The 23,120-nt window shown below is 41.3% G+C and overlaps 1 protein-coding gene across 2 annotated transcripts; it reads left to right on the top strand.

Annotated features, from left to right (window-relative positions):
* The first annotated feature begins 442 nt into the window (after positions 1-442).
* MPHOSPH6 (M-phase phosphoprotein 6) lies at positions 443-22,466 on the top strand. 2 transcript variants are annotated; one of them, XM_002826691.6, is made up of 5 exons: positions 443-878; positions 6,396-6,508; positions 19,101-19,191; positions 21,217-21,311; positions 21,758-22,466. In XM_002826691.6, exons 1-5 carry the CDS (start codon positions 828-830, stop codon positions 21,888-21,890), a joined length of 483 nt encoding a protein of 160 aa, XP_002826737.1. In that variant the 5' UTR covers positions 443-827; the 3' UTR covers positions 21,891-22,466. The 2 variants fall into 2 exon arrangements, with proteins under 2 accessions (XP_002826737.1, XP_024089760.1); XM_024233992.3 differs by lacking the exon at positions 443-878 and adding an exon at positions 886-1,052.
* Positions 22,467-23,120: the final 654 nt, after the last annotated feature.

Genomic DNA, 23,120 nt, shown 5'->3' with positions numbered 1-23,120 from the left:
ATATTTTGTATATATTTTTTGTATGTTTTTTGTGTATATATAAATTTTTTTGTAGAGGTGGGGTCTCGCTATGTTGCCCCTCGCTATGGTCTTTTCAGTTCTTTAGATCAAAACCAGGCCTTGTTCTCATTCATGTGTCTTTGGCACCCATCCCTGCCTCCATCCCTTGCCGTTTCTTGAGATTCTTCTGTTTAGCAGAGGTCACTCGGCCAGACACGCACCGGCAGCAGCCCGGGGATGAAGCCAGCCTGCCTGGGGCGGCCCCCGCCGCGCTCCCCCAGGACTCCGGGCTGCTGTGAGGAAAGCAGCAACTCGTGGGGTCCTGGTGAAGAGAAAACGACCTGGACCCTGCAAAGCGACCCAGAACACAGGGAGCCCGCCACCCACGTTACGAAGACAAAACACGTGGGTAACACGGCCCAGGCGGGTGGCAGGCGTGGCGGAAACCTCTCTGAGGCTGGCGAGGACTACTGAGTCTGGAGGGGGTCCCCGAGGAAGGGAGTCCCTGAGGGAGGATGGGCCTCCGAGGGGGCCAGGCCGACGTCCCGGGAAGGCGGCCCGCGGCTCGGGGAAGCCAAGCTCTGGGTCGTCCTCTGACTTCGGCTTTTTTGCGGTCTGCCGCGCTCTTCCCCGCGCCGCCACCCCGCGCGCTTACCCGAGCCCCTCAGTCAGCAGAGTGTCGGCTGAGTGGCCGCGCCCGCGCGCGAGACACAGGGGCGGAGCGGGGCGAGGCGGCGCGCGTTACGCGAGGGACGCAGCCGCGCACGCGGCTCCGCGCATGTGCAGTGAGGCTCGCGGCCCGAGTGCGGCGCTGAGCGGAAGCCACCATGGCGGCAGAGCGCAAGACAAAGTTGTCCAAGAATCTGCTGCGCATGAAGGTGCGGGCACGCTGAGAGAGCCACGCTGGGCGGTAGGGGCACCCGGTCCTTCCGACCTGGCCGGGGCCGAGGCGGCGGGCGGACAAGGGACACCAGAGAGGCCTCAGGGGGCTTCCACCTCTCGTGCTCATTCATTCACTTAGCGCCTGGTCTGCACTGTTTACTGGGAACCAGGTTAGGAATTAGGCCGACTGTCTCAGGAGGCCCGCGAGCGGATGGGAGCTGGCATACACATAAGCAGTCAGGGTACAGCTTACCAGGTGCAGCGAGGGTAGAAGCGCCGGGGGCCCTGGGAACTCACCGAGCCTCTCGCGGGATAGTGGTCTCTTTAGGTTACTGGGAGGGCGGAAGGCACAGCGTCCTAAACTAGGAGAAACTGAGTTCAGAAGTCTGAGAGGCGAGAAAGAAAAAGAAAACCATGGAGATTTCCAAGAATTAGAGACAATTCAGTATGTCTGGAAAGCAAGTACTAAGAAATGGGGTTGCAGAGTAGGCAGTGGTCACAACGTGCAGGGAATTTTAGGCTAGATTAAAGATATTTTCCTTTATTTTGTGAGCAATGGAAAGCTATTGACACGGGGAACAGTATCAAAAAAATAGCAAATATTTATAGTACTAGACAATGTTTGAAGTGGTTTGCGTATATTAACCTATGCAATTCACATAATGACACTTTGAGGTGACTACAGGCAATAACTCTCTTTTTACAGCTAAGGCAACTGAAACAGAAATAAGTAACTTACCCAAAGTTACACAGCTAATAAGTAGTGTAGACAGGACGGGAACTCAGGCAGTCTGGCTCCAGAACCCTGGCTCTTTGTTACTACTCTGTACTCTGCGATGCCTGTCACTGAGCACTACTTTATAGAGAATAGCAAACTGTTACATGTCGTGTTTAAAGAGGTGGAATTTCCAAAAGAAGGAAGGAAGCATTCATAATGTTTTGAAAGATAGAGAGGCCATTCGCAGTGGCTCATGCCTGTGATCCCAGCACTTTGAGAGGCTGAGGTAGACAAACCGCTTAAGCCCAGGTGTTTGAGACCAGCCTGGGCAACATGGTGAAACCCCATCTCTACAAAAAATACAAAATAGTAGCCGGGCCTGGTGGCACGCACCTGTAGTCCCAGCTACTTGGGAGGCTGAGGTGGGAGGATCACTTGAGCTTGGGAGATCAAGGCTGCAGTGAGCTGAGATGGTGCCACTGCACTCCAGCCTGGGTGACACAGGGAGACCCTGTCTCAAAAAAAAAGAGAGAGAGAAAGTAAACATTACATGGGCAAGATTTGAATGGAGTTGAGCTAGGATGGAGTTAGGGATGAATGGGTGAATGAGGGTGGAGGACAAATTGCAGCATAACTTAGAATTTGTCAAGCACTTTGCATATTAGCAAAATTTGAATCTTTACTGAACAGTTTGATTTTATGATTTGTAATAACATTAATTTCAGAGAAGTGGAGTGAACTGGCTAAGCAGATATTGAAAAGATTTTAGCAGTTGTTTTAGCTCTTGGAATAAGCCAGATGATGTACTGGGTGACTCAGGCTCAAACTAAATATCTGAATTGCAACTAAGAAGGAAGAAATTAACTTAAAACAAATGTCCACCCCCACCAAATTGGGAGACTCAACTGGACATTGGAAGCAAAGGAGAAGGAGAAAGATCACCCAGATTCTCTATTTGGTTTAGCAGCTTTGGTCATTGATAAGAAAAACTTACTGGCAAGATAGCAGGAGACGCTGTCTATACTGACAGAACAGGCTACACTGTGAGAAGGCATGGAGCAGCTGCACTTAGGGTGCCTTAACCAGAGCTAAGTCCTGTATAGCGTGGGTCCCCAGCTGCCAGGCCACGGACCAGCACCGGTCCATGACCTGTTAGGAACGGGCTGCACAGCAGGAAGTGAGCAGCGGGCAGGCAAGCAAGTGAGCGAAACTTCATCTGTATTTACAGCTGTTCCCCATAGCTTGCATTACCACCTGAGCTCCGCCTCCTGTCAGATCAGTGGCAGAATCCTAGATTCTCCTAGGATCAAAAACCCTACTGTGAACTGTGCATATGAGGGATCTACCTTGCGCTCTAGTTACGAGAATCTAATGCCTGATGATCTGTCATTGTCTCCCATCACACCCAGATGGGACTGTCTAGTTTCAGGAAAACAAGCTCAGGTCTTCCACTGATTCTGCATTATAATTATTTCATTACATATTATAATAATAGAAACAAAGTGCACAATAAATGTAATGTGCTTGAATCATCCCTAAACCATCTACCCTTCCCCTCTCCACCACCCGTGGAAAAATTGTCTTCCAGGAAGCCCATCCCTGGTGCCAAAAAGGTTGGGGACCACTTTTTAGGGCAAGTATGAGAGGGTTGAGGATTTAATCCTGACTCACTTCAATGCCTCTGACTTGGTCAGCCATTGCAGGGTGATCCTGATGGGAAGCAGAAAAAGAAGGATGTGAATGGAAGGTCTTCCAGTATGGAATGGATGTAAAGGGTGCTTATTTGTGATTTTAGCACTGTTAGACTCTTAGAATAGGGCTTGGTAAACTTTTTGTAAAGGACCATATAATAAATATTTTGGTCTTATGAGCCAGACAGTCTGTTACAACTACTCAGCTCTGCCAGTGTTATTCAGGACCGAATGACCATGGCTGTATACCAGTAAAACTTTATCGACAACAGCAGACATCTAGCCTGAGGACTGTATTGTGCTGATGCCTGCTCTGAGTCCTCACTAGTTTTGGAATGTGTTCTGAAATGCTCTAGAGTAGGAGAATCGAACTTCTACCTAAGTCTGGAGGTGCTTGATTCATATTCACAGGGAGTTCTGTCCTTTCTATGTGTACAGAACATACGTATATGGCTATTGTATATCAAAAGAATAGGTACATGACTAAATGGGAGAAAAAAGGGCAGTTGGGCAGTATTGATGAGTCTTATCACGAGGAATATTAGTGATGAAATGAGGCATCTGCATTTAAAGAAAACTATCCCAGAAAGAGAGTCTGGAAAAATAAGACAGGTCTAGGTTCATTTACGTTCAGAGAACCTTCATTGAGTGAGCTCTTTTGTGTACCAAAGATGCCGCCTAAGTACCAATGATACAAGATGAACAAGAGTCATGGTCTATTCAGAATCGTAGTCTTGGGAGACACCAAAGCAGCACGATGGTGAACAATAATCCAGTGTTTATGAGGCTGTCTTGGGAAGGTGCTTCTTTATAGGAGCAGGCCTAGGAAGAGCCAAGCCAAATGCCAACCAGGAAGTCTTACCAAAGGACACACGCTGTGGGCTTAAAAGAGTAAATATTTTGCCAGGCAGAAAATGGAAACATGTTAAGTCGCAAAGGCAAAAGGACTGGGAAGTATAGCATGCACATTCCAGAAACTGCAGTTCTTTCCTGGGATGAGGATATACGCACAGGTAAAATGGATGAGGACTGCAAAACACTAGTCTGCAAACTTGTTTTCTTTTACTTTTTATTTAAAATAGTGATAGATTCACAGGAAGTTGCAAAAAGTGTACAGGGATATCCCGTGCATCCTTCATGCCACCTCCCCCGCGGCAACATTTTATAACACTAGGATACAATAAAGAGCCAGGACAGTGACAGTGAGCTGACTCAGATTTCACCATTTTACATGCGCTCACTTTGCGTGGACGGTTGGTGGGTCATATGGTAAGTGTATGTTTAGTTTTCTAAGAAACTGCCACGCTGTTTTCCACAGTGGCTGTACCATTTACTTTCCCACCAGCTATGTTTGAGTGATCAGTTTCTTCACATTCTCATCAGCACTTGATGTTATCACAGTCATGTGTTACTTAACACATGACTTAACAACAGGGATACATTCTGAAACATGCATTGTTAGGTGATTTCATCATTGTGAGAGCATCATAGAGTTGATCTACGCAAACCTGGATGGTATAGCCTACCACACACCTAGGCTATATGGTACAGTCTGTTGTTCGTAGGCTGCAAACCTATACAGTATGCTACTGTACTGAATACTGTAGGCAGTTGTAACACAGATACCTTTTCTAGATATAGAAACCTAAACATAGATACCTTTTCTAGATATAGAAAAGGTACAGTAAAAATGCAGCATTGTAATCTTATGGGACCACTGTCATATATGGGTTCCATCATTGACCAAACATCATTTTGCAGCGCCTGTCTATTTTATTCGTGAACGTTAAGATTTTTTCATTTAACTTAGTAGTCATTGTTAAAGCGCTTATGCCTAAAAAGGCTTATGTTTGGAAAAGCTGGAATAGAAGGAGGAGAAATATGGGACCTGGGCCGGGCGCAGTGGCTCACACCTGTAATCCCAGCACTTTGGGAGGCCGAGGCGGGTGAATCACAAGGTCAGGAGTTTGAGACCAGCCTGGCCAAAATGGTGAACCCCCGTCTCTACTAAAAATACAAAAATTAGCCGGGTGTGGTGGCGGGCGCGTAATCTCAGCTACTCGAGAAGGTGAGGCAGGAGAATCACTTGAACCTAGGAGGCGGAGGTTGCAGTGAGCTGAGATTGTGCCACTATACTCCAGCCTGGGTGACAGAGCGAGACTCTGTCTCAAAAAAAAAAAAAAAGAAATATGGGACCTGAATAAGGGAAAGAAATGGGGGATACATAGAAACCAGTGGAACCTGAAACCTAACTGCTAGGAGGCTTCTGGGTATTTTCTGATTTTATTTTCTCCAGTATTGATATTTTATCATGTTGCTGTGGTTAGCCTCTTAAGTTTGTTCCCTTGTTCCCTGAAGAAATACAGGTATTCGTGCTAGTGAGAGACTGGCAGCAGGACTGTTATTTACTGCCATATTTTCAGTCAAGTTTCTGTAGATTTGATAAGAGCAGCTCAAGAGTTTAGCAGCATTTCAGAGGAAAAATAAAAACGAAGAGCAGACTTATAGATGTACCTTCGCTTCTGCCTACATTTATTGGGCTCTTACTGTGCTTCAGTCATCATATTGGGACAGATGACGGAGATGACCCAGACACCCAGTCCTTAAGGTCTCCAGAAAAGATAGATGCTCAAAAAGTTAAGATGTGGTGAGTCTATTGGAGGGAGCCATGGAAGCATTTAGGACAGAGGCACTGATTTTACTGGCACTCACAGAAGTGTAGTAGCTTTACCTATGTCAGATGGGTGAGGAATTGGCCAGGTGGAAGAGGATAAGAAGAGCATTTCAACCCCAGATCAGCAGGTGCCAAAGCCAGTGGGCTCTGTGGGTGAGCACAAGACCTTCGAATGTGGTGTCTTAGCCCTTAAGTTTTCCGAAGGAAATATACATTGTGCATTTTCTCATGCCCTGACACAACCCCTCATCATCTAGTGTAAAGTTGGAAGGGTAGAGCTAAACCGTTTGATCACTTGCCCCAACCCTCAATCTTGAGATGGGTTCCATGGATAAATGAAGGAGAACAAGTAGAAGAAGAAAATTATTTGGGGTTTCCTCAGTTCTAAAATGGGAAAAGTTTCTAACATTGATTTTGTTTGTTTTCACAGTTTATGCAAAGGGGACTGGACTCAGAAACCAAGAAACAACTAGAAGAAGAAGAAAAGAAAATCATTAGTGAAGAGCACTGGTACTTGGATTTGCCAGAGCTTAAAGAGAAAGAGTAGGTTTATTAAAATTTATACTGATGATGCTTGTGGCATTCAGAAGGAAACTCCTGGTAAATTTAACTCATCATTCCAGTGACATAAAGCCCATGAAATAGTTTCTGTTCACTTTATTGATTTAGTGGCACAACTAAAAAATATTAAACCTATAGAAGTTGTACATGGATTTATACATTTTTACTACTCCCCCTCCCAGCCACTATTTATCATATTGTCCTTTTTTACATTGAATGAAGGAACCTAGCCCACATATCTCTGATAGTAACAGCAGACCTTTGGGGAAGCTGTAATGTTCTCTCTATCACCTTAAGTTCTAAAGATTAGGTATGTACTTCAGGTCTCTCCAGTTTTGTTTCGGTTACAGAGTTCATTAGGTTGAGCATTTTAAGGCAGGTCAGGAGTTTTTGTTTCTTTTTTTAAATTGTTACTACTTGTAATACCATCCATTTTAGCTAACATTTACTGAATCTATAGTGTGTACCAGGAACTGGGCTAAACACTTTACATCTATAGTTATTGAATCTTCGTAGCAAACTTAGGAACTACCTCCTATCATTCTGTCACTTTGTAGTTGAGGAACTGAGCTTAAGGGAGGGTAACTTGCCCAGGTTCACCCAGCTAGTCAGTGCTGAAGCTGGGGTAGACAGTTTCTGGCCCACCCCTAAGCTTGGCTGATGCCTGATCAACAATTTTGAATGAAGGAGTGATTGATTTATTTCATCCATTAATTTAGCTGAATCCTTCTGGAAGCTGTTTTTCATTTTTCCCTGATACTTTCCTCGCCTTAGTAAGTTCTGTTGTATGGTAGTTTTACTTAAATTTTGGTCAAATGACTGAAGATGCTGCTTACTATCTTGAGGCACATTTATGTCTTTCCATTCTGTACCTGATGTTTGGGCTTTGATTTGGAATGTTATATTCCCCTGTTCATTTGGCTGACCTCTGGACATTGTTTGAAGGTTAGATACCCTTCTCTAAAGATAGAAAGTATGTCCCACCAGGAGGGATCAGGGGAAGGTACTTTTTTTCTCTACTTCTCGGAGGAAGCAACATGTTGGTGAGGAGGGTGAAGATAATGCCAGGGGCAGGGTCACAGGGAGGAAGGGACTTTTGCTGCTGAGGAGCTATAATTTAATTTTATGCCTTAAGTAAACTTGCCAAAGTGTTCCTTCCAGTTGTTTATTAAAGAACAGGACTGTTTCTATCTTGTTTCCAGTATTTTTCCCCTAATACAGCATATTCCCAGAAAATGACCTTTACATTTCTTTCTGGGAAGGTAAATAATACCTTTTTGCCATTACTCAGCATCCTGTTTATGTATAGGTGTGTATATCAGCTCAGGATGTTGGCAGGAGAAGATGACACTCTCGGACTGAGGAGAGACTATCAAGGTGTGGGTGGGGCATAGGGGAGCCCCTAGGGCAGTGCAGTACCTCCTAGCATGTGTAGTGGGAGTGATTACCGCCTGAGCTTGCAGAGTCAAGGGGTGGGTGGGGAATGGCTGCTACCGAATCTGGAGATAAGCTGTGTAGAGAGAGCACCTTACAGGAGCTACTACCTCCATTCATGGGTACAGCCAGCCCAAGGTCATCCTAGCAATGGAGCCAGGTACCTGGCAGCAAAGGAGCCCTTCCGTGCATTACATTCAAGTCAGCCTCCCAGGCCAGAGAAATGGGTGAAGACAGGAAGTAGGTCTGGAGGGGTGAATGGATGTCATATCCTTGGTATACGTGCTGTATTGAGTTGTTGTTTTTAACACTCTAAATAGGGAGATCATGGAATGGATTGGTTGATTAAGCACATGGGCTCTGAAGTCAGGCAGACCTGGGTTTGATGCCCAGCTCCGCCACTTGTTTACTTGTCACCTTGGGTGAGTTACTTAACCTGTTTTGTGTCATTTGTGTATTGGGTATGATGATAGTACTTGTCCAGTACATTCCGAGAAGTCGACGAGGTAATATATGTAAAACAGTCACCATAGTGCCAGGCATAAAGCACAGTGATTGTCGCCATTGTGTGTATTTCCTTATACCTGAATATATGAAGTACACCCATTCCTTTCTACTCACTTATGTTTGTGTATCCTTTTCTGCTAGTGTTATCTGAACTATTGTGTGAAGTTGGAGATTGCATGTGTCTGTGCTCTGAAAGTCTCGAGTTTCCCATTTTTAATGTCAGCCATATCAGTCTGTAATTCAGTGAAGATAATTAGGGCTATTCAGTGTTAACACTGCCTCACAGGGGACACCTTTAGCCAGTGGCTAGACCATGTAGGGGAATGATGATCTATCTGCTGTGCCTCAACTTGGAACAACTGAAGGGCTTTCCTGACTCCAGAGCTCTCATATGTGGCTGAGGCTTTAGTGTAGCCACAATGCCCATCATCTTCTCCCTCTGCCCAATCCTCCTGTCTCTGTTTTCCTAGAAGGGCATCTGCTGAGCAACACTGCCTGCTAAGTTTTCTGTATATATGTCTGTCTCAGAGTCTGTTTCCAGGGAACCCAATATAGTGTGAATTCCTAGGAGTGAAATTTACCAGATCAAAGATTTTGCTATGTATTGCCTTATTGTTTTTTTCCCCAAGGATGTGGTCCAGTAAGAGTGTGCAAGTATAGGCAGTTTAATTACTCCTTTGCCGTAGCAAGTTGTTGAAGAAGTGTTTTTGGCTATTGTGCGTCTTATGCTTGTGTTTTGTGGTCTGTTTGGAGTCAGAAGGTATAGGGGCCTGAAACTAACAAGTTAGCCTGCCACAATTTCACTGATGCTGGTGGAAGATAGGAACCTTCTGGGTCTGAGATGTAGGGGAGGGACAATAGCCTTTCCTTCCACCCATTTGAAATTCATTAGTTGGGGTCCCTGTAACAAAAGACAGATTAACAAGAGAAAGGTATACACTTTTATTTCACAAAAGTTTTAGGTGACACAGGAGCCTTCATAAGAAAATGAATACCAAAGAATTGGTTGAACCTGAGTGTTTTCATGTTAGGTTTGATGAAGAGTGGAAAGTTGTGAAGAAATATGATAGGACCAAGGGGTATGAGCGAAAAGTAATAAGCCAGGAGAAACTTAGCAAGTCTTTTGTTCAGATTCCTCTCTCTGTCCCTTCTTCTGAGATAAGGATGTTGCTTTCCTCTGAGTGTAGGGAGGGCATCTCTTATGTGAGGGTTTTGTGACCTGCTTCAGGGGACGGTCAGAAAATCCTACCTGCACGTCATTTTTCAAATTCCTCCAGTGTAAAATTTTCAGTATGCCAAGATGCCATATTTTGGCGGTCATGTGTCCTGAACACCATCAGAAACAAAGGACTTACTGCACAGCAAGCAGCACAAGCATCAAGTTTGTATCATTTCTCTTTTGTCCCCAAGTCCTATGAGGGATGTCATGAAGTGGCCCAGGTGGATGCTGTGCACCCAGTGGATTTGCATCACAGCTGAGATCTCCTGAGCTTAGAAAACTGGAACTTTGGATAACGGACCACAAACAGACTTGCCTTCAGCCCCAAGAGAGGCGTCTGTATTGTGCTGGACAGTAAGCAAATCTGCCCTTTGCTTTAGAGGAAGACTTTCTCAAGGCTGCTCGCTGTGCAGATATCGTTGCAAAGATAGTCCACAACAAACGGGCAGTTAGTGCCTCACTCAAAAAATGTGCAGGAATGTGAGACCCACTGAGAAGGGTTTTCTAACTGGAGTTTTGCCGTGGTATTTGTGGCTTTAGGCAAGTCCAGCTTTTTCTGAGCAGTAGTTTCTCATCTGCGAAATTTATGAAATAGATAATTTTGTGGGTGTGTTTTAGCCCAAAAATTATAGAACCTCATTAATGAAAATTGGATAATTAAAATACAAAAACAGTTAAGTTTTGAAATATTTCACTTGCTTGCCAACTCTGTAGTTAATTTTTCTAGTTCTTAAAACCATGCATGTAGATACAAAACACCTGTGCTCCTTTTTATATTAAAGTTACGGTGTCAATGCAAAGCCGTGGGAAAGACCTCTGAGGGGCCAGTAGTCCTGCTGTGAATCCAGTCCTGGCCTCTGGAGGTTGCCTTTTCTCTGGCCCCGTCGTTTGTCTTAAGTGAAAGCTTTGTTGGATCGTGCTTTCCTGAGAGAGGTGATTTTGAGGAGCTCTTATCGGCTGCTCACTCTATAAGGAATAAGGTTGGGCAATTGAGAGGGAATCCCAGGTTCGTAGAAAAAGCTAAACAGCAAGTTCTGTGCCCAAATTTAGATTCCCTCAGGGAGAGGTGGTTCTGAAGTAAGTGAGTTGCTGGCCAGACTAGAGGGCCAGTGAGAGAGGAACCAAAATCACAGTGGTTTTCAAAGTTTTGGAACTCAGAAGCTATTTGCATTTGTAAAAATTATTTAGAACTCCTAGGCTGGGCACGGTGGCTCACACCTATAATCCCAGCACTTTGGGAGGCCGAGGCAGGCGGATCACGAGGTCAGGAGATCGAGACCATCATTGCTAACGTGGTGAAACCCGTCTCTACTAAAAATACAAAAAAAATTAGCCAGGCATGATGGCATGCGCCTGTAGTCCCAGCTTCTCAGGAGGCTGAGGCAGGAGAATCACTGGAATCCGGGAGGCAGAGGTTGCATTGAGCCGAGATCGCGCCACTGCACTCCAGCCTGGGCAACAGAACGAGACTCCATCTCAAAAAAAAAAAATTTAGTTAGAACTCCTAGAGAGTGTTTTGTGTGATTTATATTTGTCAATATTTACTATATAAGAAATTTTAAAAATTATTTAAATAACAAACTCATTACCTAACGCATTTTTAATGAAAAATAACTTTTTCAAGACAAAAAATTTAACAAGAAGAGTGGTACTGTTTTCTGTTTTTGCAAATCTCTTTAACCTTATGGCATAATAGAAGACAGCTAGACTCTGAACACCTGCAGTCAGCCTGTTAAAGCATGTTGTTTTGGTTGAAGTATATAAAGAAAAATCCCCCTCACACAGGTGATACAGTTGAAGAGAGAGGAGTATTTCAATGGCCTTTTCAGATAATTCTTTGGTACAGCTCCAAAACTCAATCAGTAGTAGTTTCTTCAGAGTAAATTGCAACATGGAATCTGAAAACACCAGTGAACTTTTCATGTCTTGGTCTGTCTTGTATTCTAAATAGATCTTTTACCCGTATATGATTTCTTAACATCCTGCATCTGTCATTTGGAAAATGAGTTGTGTAGATTTTCCCAGTGTTAACTCATCTTGTTATACAATATCAAAAATCACATTCATTAGTATCATCGTGGGTTTCATCAGAAAAGTCTTTTAAGTGTTGGGAAGCTATCAAGCCCAAGATGACAGATAAAAGCTATTCGGAATTCTAACTTTTGCTTGAAAGCTTGAATTTTGTTATTGGCAATAAATAGTGTCAGTTGTTCCCCTTGAAGTGTCAGGTTCACTTTATTTATTTTCAAGAAAATGTCTACCAAAGAACCCAAACCCGCAAAACTATAGTTATGGTGTCACATTGAAAAAAAGTGTCTTAATTCATCTCTCAGTTCAGTCACACAAGTGCATTAGATTATTTGACTATGAAGAAATATCTTTTTTTTTTTTTTTTTTTTTTTTTTTTTTTGAGATGGAGTCTCGCTCTGTCGCCCAGGCTGGAGTGCAGTGGCAAGATCTCCTCCGCTCACTGCAAACTCCACCTCCCGGGTTCACACCATTCTCCTGCCTCAGCCTGCGAAGTAGCTGGGACTACAGGCACCCGCCACTATGCCCAGCCAATTTTTTTTTGTATTTTTTTAGTAGAGACAGGGTTTCACCGTGTTAGCCAGGAGGATCTCAATCTCCTGACCTCGTGATCCTCCTGCCTCGGCCTCCCAAAGTGCTGGGATTACAGGCGTGAGCCACTGCGCCCAGCCAAGAAGTATCTTATATATACAGTTTCAATTTTGTATACCGAATATTTTTTAAAGTAATTGAGGGCTAAGATTAACAGAAATAAATTTGTGCTGTTCAAGAACATTCTAATGTGAAACTGGCATTTTTCTTTGACCTGTGAGGGCCTGGCAGTGAAGAATGTAACTACCAGGGTAGTCTGGTATCACTGCTGCTTTCACTCATGCTGAGATTTCGTTTTACCCAGAGTTGCTTTTGCACAGTCTGCAAATGTCAACACAGTAAAAGATGACATTTTAACATTATCATGCAAGTAACTCTGACCTCCTGCTACTCTGCATTCTCTCCATTCCAGCTGCAGGGGCTTTATGTTTCTCAGGCCGGTTAGATTCCCTTCTCAGGGCCCCCACTTATGATGGGAACTTCAGGTGTTCTTCACCTAGGCATCCTCATATCTTGCTTCCTCACTGCCTCCTGGTCCTTGCTCAGATGTCACCCCCCACAAGAGGCCTATCCAGACCACTCTTTTAAAAGACAACGCCTCTCCTCTAGTCTGCCCTCACTATCTCCCCTTAAACTGTGTGCGGATGTGGGTGTGTGGGTGGTGGTTGCATTCAGTGGAATGTACTTAAGTCTACAGCTGTATGTGTTTTGATAGTGCATGCATCTTTGTAAACCATACTCCTATCAAGGAAACATTTCCGTCGTCACATAAAGATCTTCATCCCTCTTTCTAGTCAGTCTCACTCCTGCTCTGACGCAAGCACTGTTCTGATTTCTTAAACCATAGATTAATTTTGTCTGTTCTTGAACTTCATAAAAAAGGAATTGTGCAATATGTGCTTAACTGTGTCAGCAAAATGTTTTGGATATTCATCCTTGTTTTGGAACATCAGTAATTTGTTTCTGTTGCTAAGTGGTATTTCATTTTACAGATACACCACGGTATATCTATTCATTCTTCTATTAATGGACATTAATAGAGAAGTGTTACAACACTTTCACTAAGGAAGTATGAGAGTTCAACATTTGGAGTTAGGTATCTTTTTAACTTTATTCTAGTGGCATCTCATTGTGGTTTTTAATTAGCATTTTCCTGATGACTAATAAGGTTAAAGAACTCATGATTGGGTTGTTTCCAGTTTTTTATTTTTTTATTTTTATTTTATTTATTTATTTTTTTTGAAATGGAGTCTCGCTCTGTTGCCCAAGCTACGGTGCACTGGTGCAACCTCGCCTCACTGCAGCCTGCTTCCCAGGTTCAAGCAGTTCTCCTGCCTCAGCCTCCCGAGTAGCTGGGATTACAAGCGTGCACCACCATGCCTGGCTAATTTTATTTTTAATAGAGACCATGTTGGCCAGGCTGGTCTTGAACTCCTGATCTCAGGTGATCGCTGGCCTCGGCCACCCAAAGTGCTGGGATTACACGTATGAGCCACCACACCCAGCCTGTTTTTTTACACTTATGGATAAAGCTGGTATGACATTCATACTCAAGTTTTGTTATGTTTTCATTTCTTTTGTAACTGTGGAATTGTACTTTAACAGAAATTTTCAGACCAGTTTGTTCTGTGATTTTACACTTTCACTAAGGAAGTATGAGAGTCCAACATTTGGAGTTATGTATCTTTTTACTTTTAACTATTTTAGTGGCATCTTATTATGGTTTTTAATTTGCATTTTCTTGATGACTGATAATGTTAAAGAACTTCTTCCTTTTTGGCCATTTCCATGTCTACCTTTGTGAAGTGCCTTTTCAAATATTTTGGCCATTTTAAAAATTGAGAAAGTTTTGTTTTTGTTTTGTTTTTTTAAATATTTTATATCACATATTTGTTCATCCCCCTATCCATCCATCAGTTTACTGTATTTTTGATGCAGTAAGTTGCAAACATCAGTACATTTCTTTCCAAAATATTATAGCATGCACATCATTAACTCAAGCTCAGTGTTTCTAGGGTTTTTTTTGAGACAAAACTTACATACATCTGTGCATGTAGGAGTTATTTATGTTCTGAATACAAGTTCTTTGCCACATATATATATATAGTGAATATTTTCTTCCAGCCTGTTAATGTTGTCTTTTGATGTTTTTATTAATTTTGTTTTATCAGTTTTTTCTTTTATGGTTTATTCCTTATGACTCTTGTCTAATGAATCCTTGGCTATGCCAAGATGGTAAGATATTTTCTGTTTTCTTCTAGAAATTTTGTAGTTTTAGTGCTGACATTTTTATCCATGGTTTGCCTCTAACTTTTTGTGTACAGCATTGAGGTAGAAATCAAAGGACATGTCTCTCATAGATAACCTGTGATCCTATTAACTTTTTTTTTTTTTTTGAGACAGAGTCTCACGCTATCACCCAGGCTGGAGTGCAGTGGCACGATCTTGGCTCACCGCAACCTCCACCTCCCAGGTTCAGGCGATTCTCCTGCCCCAGCCTCCTGAGTAGCTGAGATTACAGGCGCCGCCTCACCACACCCAGCTAATTTTTGTATTTTTTAGTAGATACAGGGTTTCTCCATGTTGGCCAGGCCGATCTTGAACTCCTGACCTCAAGTGATCTGCCCGCCTTGGCCTCCCAAAGTGCTGGGATTACAGGCATGAGCCACTGCGCCTATTAACATTTATTGAAAAAATTTTCTTTGCTTATTGCATTGTTTATCTCTAAGTACTTCATAGTTTTATGTATCATAAATAGAGTTTTTTCAAATTTATTTGTGTGTATGTATGGGGTGGAGGGGTGTGTAGAAATTGAAGGTTGTACATTGACTTTGTATTCTGTAATGCTAAATTGACTCACTGACAAGTAGTTTTTTTCTGGATTCCTTAAGATTGTTTACATGCATAATTATGTCATCTGCAAAAAAAGAGAGTTATACATTTTATCTCCTCTTGTTGATTTATTTCATGGCTAAGGACCCAATACAGTATTGAATAGAAATGACAAGAGTAGTCCTTGAATTGTTTCTGATCATAGTTGGGAAGGCATTTACTTTCTCTCTATCACACATGAAGTGCTGTTTTCGTGAATGCCCCGATCAATGGTCAGAGATACTCCTTTATTTTCCTAGTTTGCTGAGGGTTTTCATCATAAATGATGTTGAATTTTGTCAAATAATTTCTTATGAGAAGATCATGATTTTTATTTTGTTAATGTGTTGAAAACTGTATTGACTTTTGAATATCAGAACAGCCTTATATTTCTGACATACACTCTACTTGGTCTTCATATGTAACATTTAAAATTTTTAAATTCAATTTGCTGACATTTTATTAATGATTTTCACATCTATATTTATAAAAGATATTAGACTGTAGAGTTATTGTAATGTCTTTGGTTTTGGCCATAAAATGAGTTGGAAAGTGTTCCTACCTCCTCTTCTCAGTTCTTGGTTTGTGTAAAATTGAAATTATTTCTTCCTTAAATGCTTGGTGAAATTCACCCGTGAAGCCATCTGGATCTGAAGCTTTCTCTGTGAAAAGATTTTTAGTAATGAATTCCATTTATTTGATAGATATAGGACTAATCCAGTTTTTCACTTCAGGTTTTTTTTCAGTTATATAATTTATTTTTTTAATTGTCTTTTCCCTTAATTACATAAATTCTATCGGTGTTTTTTTGCAGTCTCTATTTCTTAATTCAGGCTTTCTGTTTGTTTCTTCATTGCATTCATGTTTTCATTTAAATCCTTGAATAAATTTACAGTAACTGTTTTAAAGTCCATTTCTACTAATTTCATCTTTAATTGTTTTCCTTCTTTCTATGAGGGGATTACATTTTCTCGCTTCCTTGCATGTCTAGGAATTTTTTATTGTGTGCTGTGCGTTTATATGTATTACATTGCTGACTACCTGGATTTGGTTATTTTTCTTAATAGAGTGTTGAATTTTGTTTCATTAGGCAATTAACTTACATGCCAATCAGCTTGTTTTTGTTAGGGTGTGTTTTGTAGCTAAATTGTCTCTACTCCTAAGGTGTGGCCTTTCTGCTAAATACCACAGAGTGTTTAGCTTGTTCTTTCCTCTCTGGCTAGGCAGAACTCAAACATTTCCTTGCTCTGTGCAAGCTCTGTTATTTCTTCAATGTACAACTGCAGGGTAAATTTTTTTTCCCCAGGTATGGTAGGCTGGAAAATGGTCCCCCAGATAATATCTAGGTTTTCATCTCTGAAACCTGTGTTACCTTATGTGGCAAAATTTACCTTGCTGGTGTATGAGTAAATTACGGATCTTTAGATGAGAGATTATCCTGGATTATCTGGGTGGGCCCTAAATGTAATCACCTTTCCTCATAAGGAGGAGGTGAGGGAGATTTGACACACAGAAGGCCTTGTAACGGTGGAAGCTTCTGGAGGGATCCCAGGCCTACCATCCCCTGGATTTTGTACAGAACTGTAGGAGCATAAATTTCTGTTGCTCTAAGCCACCAATTTTGTCAGCTTAAATTTGTTACAGCAGCCACAGGAAGCTAGTGCAGCAGGTATTCTCCCAGAAATCATCTCTCCAGCAGTTACTTTTCCCCTAAGTCTAAAGACTCATCCTGCACATGTGCAGCTTCATGGTCAGCCAAAGATTCAAGGGAACCCAATATGCAGGTCCTGAATTCCATGGTGTAGCTCCCTTTCAGTAGTATCCTCACCCAGATATTCCAGCCACCGCCATAACCCCAAACTTCAGTTTGTGTCTTTATTTTTTTCAACTAAAGCCCCAATGAAACAGTTTGTCTCTTAAGCTCAGCAAGACAGGGCTTTGTGTGAGTCCCTCACTCCCTGCTCCACAATCTGGAAATCGCCTCCAGGCAGAAAACTCCACATTCATGGGGCTCACTTCATTTGATTTTCTTCTCTCAGGCATCACAGTCATATGCTTGGACTTGTTCATTATCTGAAAATGGTCATTTTATATTTTGTCCTGTTTTATATAGTTACGGTGCGGGAAAGCTAGTTCCATACCAATTACTCCCCTACAGCTAGGGATGGAATAACCTGCTTTATTTTCATCCATGGTGTGATATAAATGTTTCATGTTTCATTCATTATTTGACCCCTCTTTCTATAGACTGTAACCTCCATGAGAGCAGAGGCTCCTTTTTTTTCTTTTCTTTTTTTTTTTTTTTTTTTTTTTGGAGGCGAGTGTTTCACACTGTCACCCAGGCTGGAGTGCAGTGGCACAATCTTGGCTCACTGCAACTTCCACTTCTGGGATGCGAGTAGTTCTCTTGCCTCAGCCACCTGAGTAACTGGGACTACAGGCATCTGCCACTATGCCCAGCTGAGGCTCTTTTATTGGTGGCTGTTTCCGCAGTTTGATTTAATACACACAGTTTGGTTTAATAAGTGTTGCATGAGGGAATCTTTATGAGAATCAGAGCCTACTCCAGCAAACAAGCCTTAAAAGCCACATGTTTGCTTTACTGCCATGCTTTAGGGTTTATGGCCAGGCTGGAGATAGATATGTCACCTTCGATTTAGGGTCATGTGGTGGTGACTCAGCAGAGAAATTCTGCTGGAGACAGAAACGTCCTGGTCCAGGGAACGCAGCCTGCCCCACTGCCATCAGTGGTGTCATGCTCAGCCCTGTCAGCAGCAGCAATGGTTTTCCTAGGATCATTGTCTAGCATGATTTTGATTTTGGTGCAACCACCTAGCGACCATTATTTCTGCACATCTTCCAATTCTGCCCCTCCAGCCTTCCCAGTGATTCTGAGATGCCCAGTACAGCTGGCTCTTTGTATCACAGATTTTGATATCCACAAGGGGTCCTGGAACCAGTCCCCCTTGGAAATGAAGAGCCTACAGTGTTCTTACAGTAAATTCCTTCTCTGCTGAAGTCATCCAGGGTCAGCCTTTGGTGTTTATAGCTAAGAGCTCTGACTGATAACACTGTTGAAGCTGCCCAAACCTCTGATTTCCCACTACTTCTCCTGGATTTGTAATAAGAATTTGGTGGGGGCCAAAATCTCACAAGTCACCACTAAAGAACTTATCCACGTAACCAAAAAACCACCTGTTCCCCAAAAACTATTGAAATTTTTTTTTAAAAAATCTGTGTATAAGTGCACCACACAGCTCAGACCTGTGTTCAAGAATCAACGTAAATGCAAGTATAAAAAAGACTGGAAGGAAATATTCAAATATACTAACAGTCCTTTTTAACTTCTTAGTAAGGAACTTACAGGCAGTTTATAAACTCATACTTTATTCTGCTTTCCAAATTACGTTCCTTAAAATGTGCTGCTTTGATAATTAGAGAATGGAATTTTTTAAATCCCTGAGAATGAAAGACAAAATATGCCAGAAACTTTAGTAAAATGATTTGGAGTAGTGTGTCATTGTATACTGTATGTGTATTTTTACATACATATTATTTCCTTTCTGAAAAAGAATTGAAAAAAAATATGGTGAGGGGATGTAAACACAAAAGAAACTTTGCTTCAACTTTCACAAATTCACGTTTATTGTCAATACTTTAGATCTTTATATTATGTAGATATTTATGCAAATTAAATGTGGTGTTTAAGAGAGGCTGTACCTCCAGCCTGCTGCTCTTGTCTCCTAATGCCTTTGCTGACCAAATTAATCAGATTTTATTTTTAACCCTAAGTTAGAAATCTTACTGTATTTTTACTTCATTCTACTGAGAACCATAGGTTGATTTTTTTTTTTATTCAAAGTGTTGGCTTTTGTTTGCTGTGCTTTATATACGGAGAAATGCTATTTTTATTTTCCCATTTAGGAGTTTCATAATAGAAGAGCAGAGTTTCTTACTATGTGAAGATCTTCTCTATGGAAGAATGTCATTCAGAGGATTTAATCCTGAGGTTGAGGTATTAAATATAATTGCTTCAAATTAAAAATTTTTCCAATTGAATTTTTTTCTGCTAATAATTGGGCTTAGGTGTTTCTCCACCAGGTACCATTTCTATTCATTATATAGAAAATAACAAGTCTTGAAATATCGCCATAGCTATTTAAAGAAATTGGAGGCATTGCAGTCTAGTTGTATGGTAGAGGTGAGTAGATAATTTCATATAGCAGTATACAGCCCTTGACAGTGCCACCATAAATATTAAAATTTCAAGTTGAGTCTTTTACAGGAACGTCAAGATTTTATTCATATCATGCTATTATGAAAAGTTATTTTCTGGCACCTATAAATGTATTTTTTCTAATGGAAAAATGTTAGTTTGGAATTGCATAATTTGACTTTTTAGTGGACAGTTTTCATCCAAGGTTGTAAGTAGATTTTTAAATGAATCCTTTCAACAGTTTGTTTGAAAAATGAATATTTGCCTTATAACTGAGCTATTCATTTGAATTTTGCTGCTCCAGGATAGAGAAGCAGACCTTTATTTAACAAATATTCATTAGAACTCTGGCTCATATGTTAAAAGCCATCCTATCAAGTACTTGATGAACCAAATGGACACTTGAGATATAAATCTTTAGTTTTGTAAATATTACTCGAAGCCAGGGTTTCTCGCCCTTGGAAGTGTTGACATTTGGGGCCACATAATTCTTTGTGGTGGTGGCTTTCCTAAGAGAATGATGAACCACATCCCTGTCCTCTGTTCTCTACCAACTAAATATCAGTAGCAGACACACATCTCACCCTCCAACCCAGTTGTGACAACCAAAAATGTTTCCAGACATTGCCACAGGTTCCCTGGTGGGGAAAATCATCCCCAGTTAAGAACCACTTCTCTAGGAGCCTCAGTTAACTAAGCCAATTGCCAGAGTTTATTGAAAGATTCTAGATTAGTTTTCCTTTTCTGCTTTTTTGGCGGAGTGGGAGGAGACATGTGTGGTAATTAAGGTGTTATATTAGAAGTGTTTGTTTTTAATATATGCTGGTCTCGCTTTGACTTGCTTTAATTAAGCTTCAGATTGAGAAGGAGAGGGGCTGGGCAGTGGGGTAAAGAGGGAAGAAAAAGGCAGGGATTATGAAGATGCGGTGTTCAAAGAGTAGGGTTTGGATAGGCGAGCATTCCAAAGTACGTCTGCTGCAGTGGGAAAGGAGGGGTGCCACTGCCCGCAGAAATTGATGGGGGGCAGGGACGGGTGTTAGAAAATGGCCCTAATTACTGGATTCTGTAACACCGAATACACTCCCCCTAGGAAAACGTTTTGAACTATTATCACTCTTTTAAGCCTTAGAAAAACTAGTTGAGACTGATTTCTCATCTTTTATTCCTTCTCCTCTTGCTAAAAAGAAGAGATTACACATTTAAAAAAAAAAAAAGGTCAGAGGATAATTATCACAAAAAGGTTTATGTGAAAGAGTTGGAGGAGAGACCCGTGGTGCATGGATGTTACATGGGATGCATTATCCACTCTAAAGTTTAGGAGGGTGAGGCTGAGGTACAGATTCCCTCCATTGTACAGGGCCAGCCTTCCACTTCTCCCACCTCCTCCACCCACCACCACCACCACCAAGAGATGCATTTAAAATTATTATTGACTACTAGTGTTTCTTCCATTTGGCTTAAAGATGGGGTGGGGGAAGTTCAGAGAAAATCTGAAAGTTTAGTATTTCTTCCCCCACTCACTGGAATGTGTCAGCAGTATGTCTGCTTTAAATACGAGTAACTAATACTAAGATTTATGATCTTAAATACACTTTAAATTCACACTAAGTATAATCCAGTGGGGCTTTGCCTTACTATTTTTTTGACTCAGAGCTGACTTCTCTTACACCATTGTGGTATCAAGTATTACAGAGAGTCCCTTATCAATTTTGACTAGTTCTCTAGATTATTTGACTTCAGTTTCTCTGCCTTCAGGTAAGTTTGACATCAGTTCCTTTCACAAGCGTTTTCTAGCCTAAAGGTCAGCACTGGTGTATTTTTCAGAAACTGATGCTTCAGATGAATGCTAAGCACAAAGCAGAAGAAGTTGAAGATGAAACAGTGGAGCTTGATGTGTCAGATGAAGAGATGGCTAGAAGGTAACTGTGCTGCGCAGCCGCTTTCTAATCTGGACCTAGCATTCATTTGGCTCTCCCAGGAATGCTCCTCTTACCCCACAGTCCACGGCAGCTTTCAAAGGAGTCCCCCAGTAGGACGATGACTGTGATCGGCCTTCTCTTAATGGCCTACGGGGGCTGCAGACCTGTCTCAGGCTGCCAGTTGAGGGCCCATTTCCAGAGCTGCTGGAAATGTGTATTTTAAAATGTACATTTCTATTTATTTAGGGTAATGCAAACACCAAAATGGCAAGGAATTTAATCACTCTTAGAGAAGTTCATAAATTGTTAAATCAGATGGTTTCTTTTAATCATAGTTTTCTTTTTCTTAATCTTTTTTATTGCATATTTGGTCTGATATTCTTGATGAGGCTTGATCCGTACCTTTTTATTTGAAATTAAACGTGTGCTGTCTGTCCTCTTGACAGATATGAGACCTTGGTGGGGACAATTGGGAAAAAGTTTGCCAGAAAGAGAGACCATGCCAATTATGAAGAAGATGAAAATGGAGACATAAAACCGATTAAAGCAAGGAAGATGTTCTTAAAGCCCCAGGATTAAGATGGATGCCTTAAGCGATGGCCCAGGGGTGCTTGGTGGAAGTCAGCAGGGCATCTGGAGCTCATCTCAATGGTGTCTCTATAGTTATTAATACTGTAATGTTTACTTTGTAAAGAGATGTAATCATTTTAGAAACATGCTGTTTTTGAAACAGATGTGTGATGGATGTTGTACATCCTTTGCTTCATGGTATTCATTCAGAGTGGATTTTTAGCCCCTGATCTACAAATGTACGTTGTTACAGGGCTGCTTCCTAAAGATTTTTTTGACCTCAGGTTTCTCTTAATATAGCTCTCCAGTCACCGACCTTGAATTGACTCATATAAATTACTGCCAATGTTTAAATTGCCCTTATGTTTATATTTAAATTATTATGTCAAGCCAATTCATACATACAATTTGGAATCAAATTTCATAAGAATTTATTATATAAATTTATCAAGAAAAAAATAACTCTCCAGCCTTAAGTATTTACATGCTCCCAGGTCATTGTCAGTTTATGGTATTATGTTGTTTTATTTAAAGCATTGAATTAATAGAAAAAATTGCTCTGTAATAAAAATCTACTTTCACATACTTTTTATATTTTCTTGTACTTTCAAATAACAATTTTAGTCTAATTCAGTAATATAACTTTTTTCCAAATAGTAACTTTAAAAAACAGCCATTGATCAGAATATAGTGATGTATTAGGTTGAACCATAAGAAATTGCCTTTTACGGGTCAAAAACAACCATTAGTTTCTTACGGTATAGCCCAGTAGAATTTACCACTGACCAATGTTACCATCTCCTAGTCTGAACTCTATTCTAAATGCTAAGTACAGAAAGAAGCACATAGAATTAAGTGTGTGTATGTGTGTCTGTATGTCTGGAGATAAGTACCTAGGACTTCTGAGAACTACTGGTTTAATTTCGCTCCCAGGAAATGAATGAGGTACATGTCTCCTCTCCTCAAATCTCTGTAAGGTTTTATTGCTCTGTGACCTCAGTTCTCTGGTGAGTTATGGGAAAAGATAGGAATTTGAAGTTAATCTGGCCTTTTTTTTTTTTTTCACTGTGAGTATGAGAATGATGCACCTCCCAACTCTGGGAGGTAACGAGAAGTTCTTCCCAGTGCCTTACCAGCACCACAATCCGTGAACTTACTACATGTCTTATGTACCTGTCTGCACAGTACGACTTCTGATTGACAAACTCATTTCACCATAAAAGAAGTGGGGTAATGGGG

This window comes from Pongo abelii, chromosome 18 (genome assembly GCF_028885655.2).
Source record: "Pongo abelii isolate AG06213 chromosome 18, NHGRI_mPonAbe1-v2.0_pri, whole genome shotgun sequence".
NCBI classification, from domain to species: domain Eukaryota; kingdom Metazoa; phylum Chordata; class Mammalia; order Primates; family Hominidae; genus Pongo; species Pongo abelii.
Note: the sequence above shows the minus strand (reverse complement) of the source record. Positions and strands in the feature narration are given on the sequence as shown.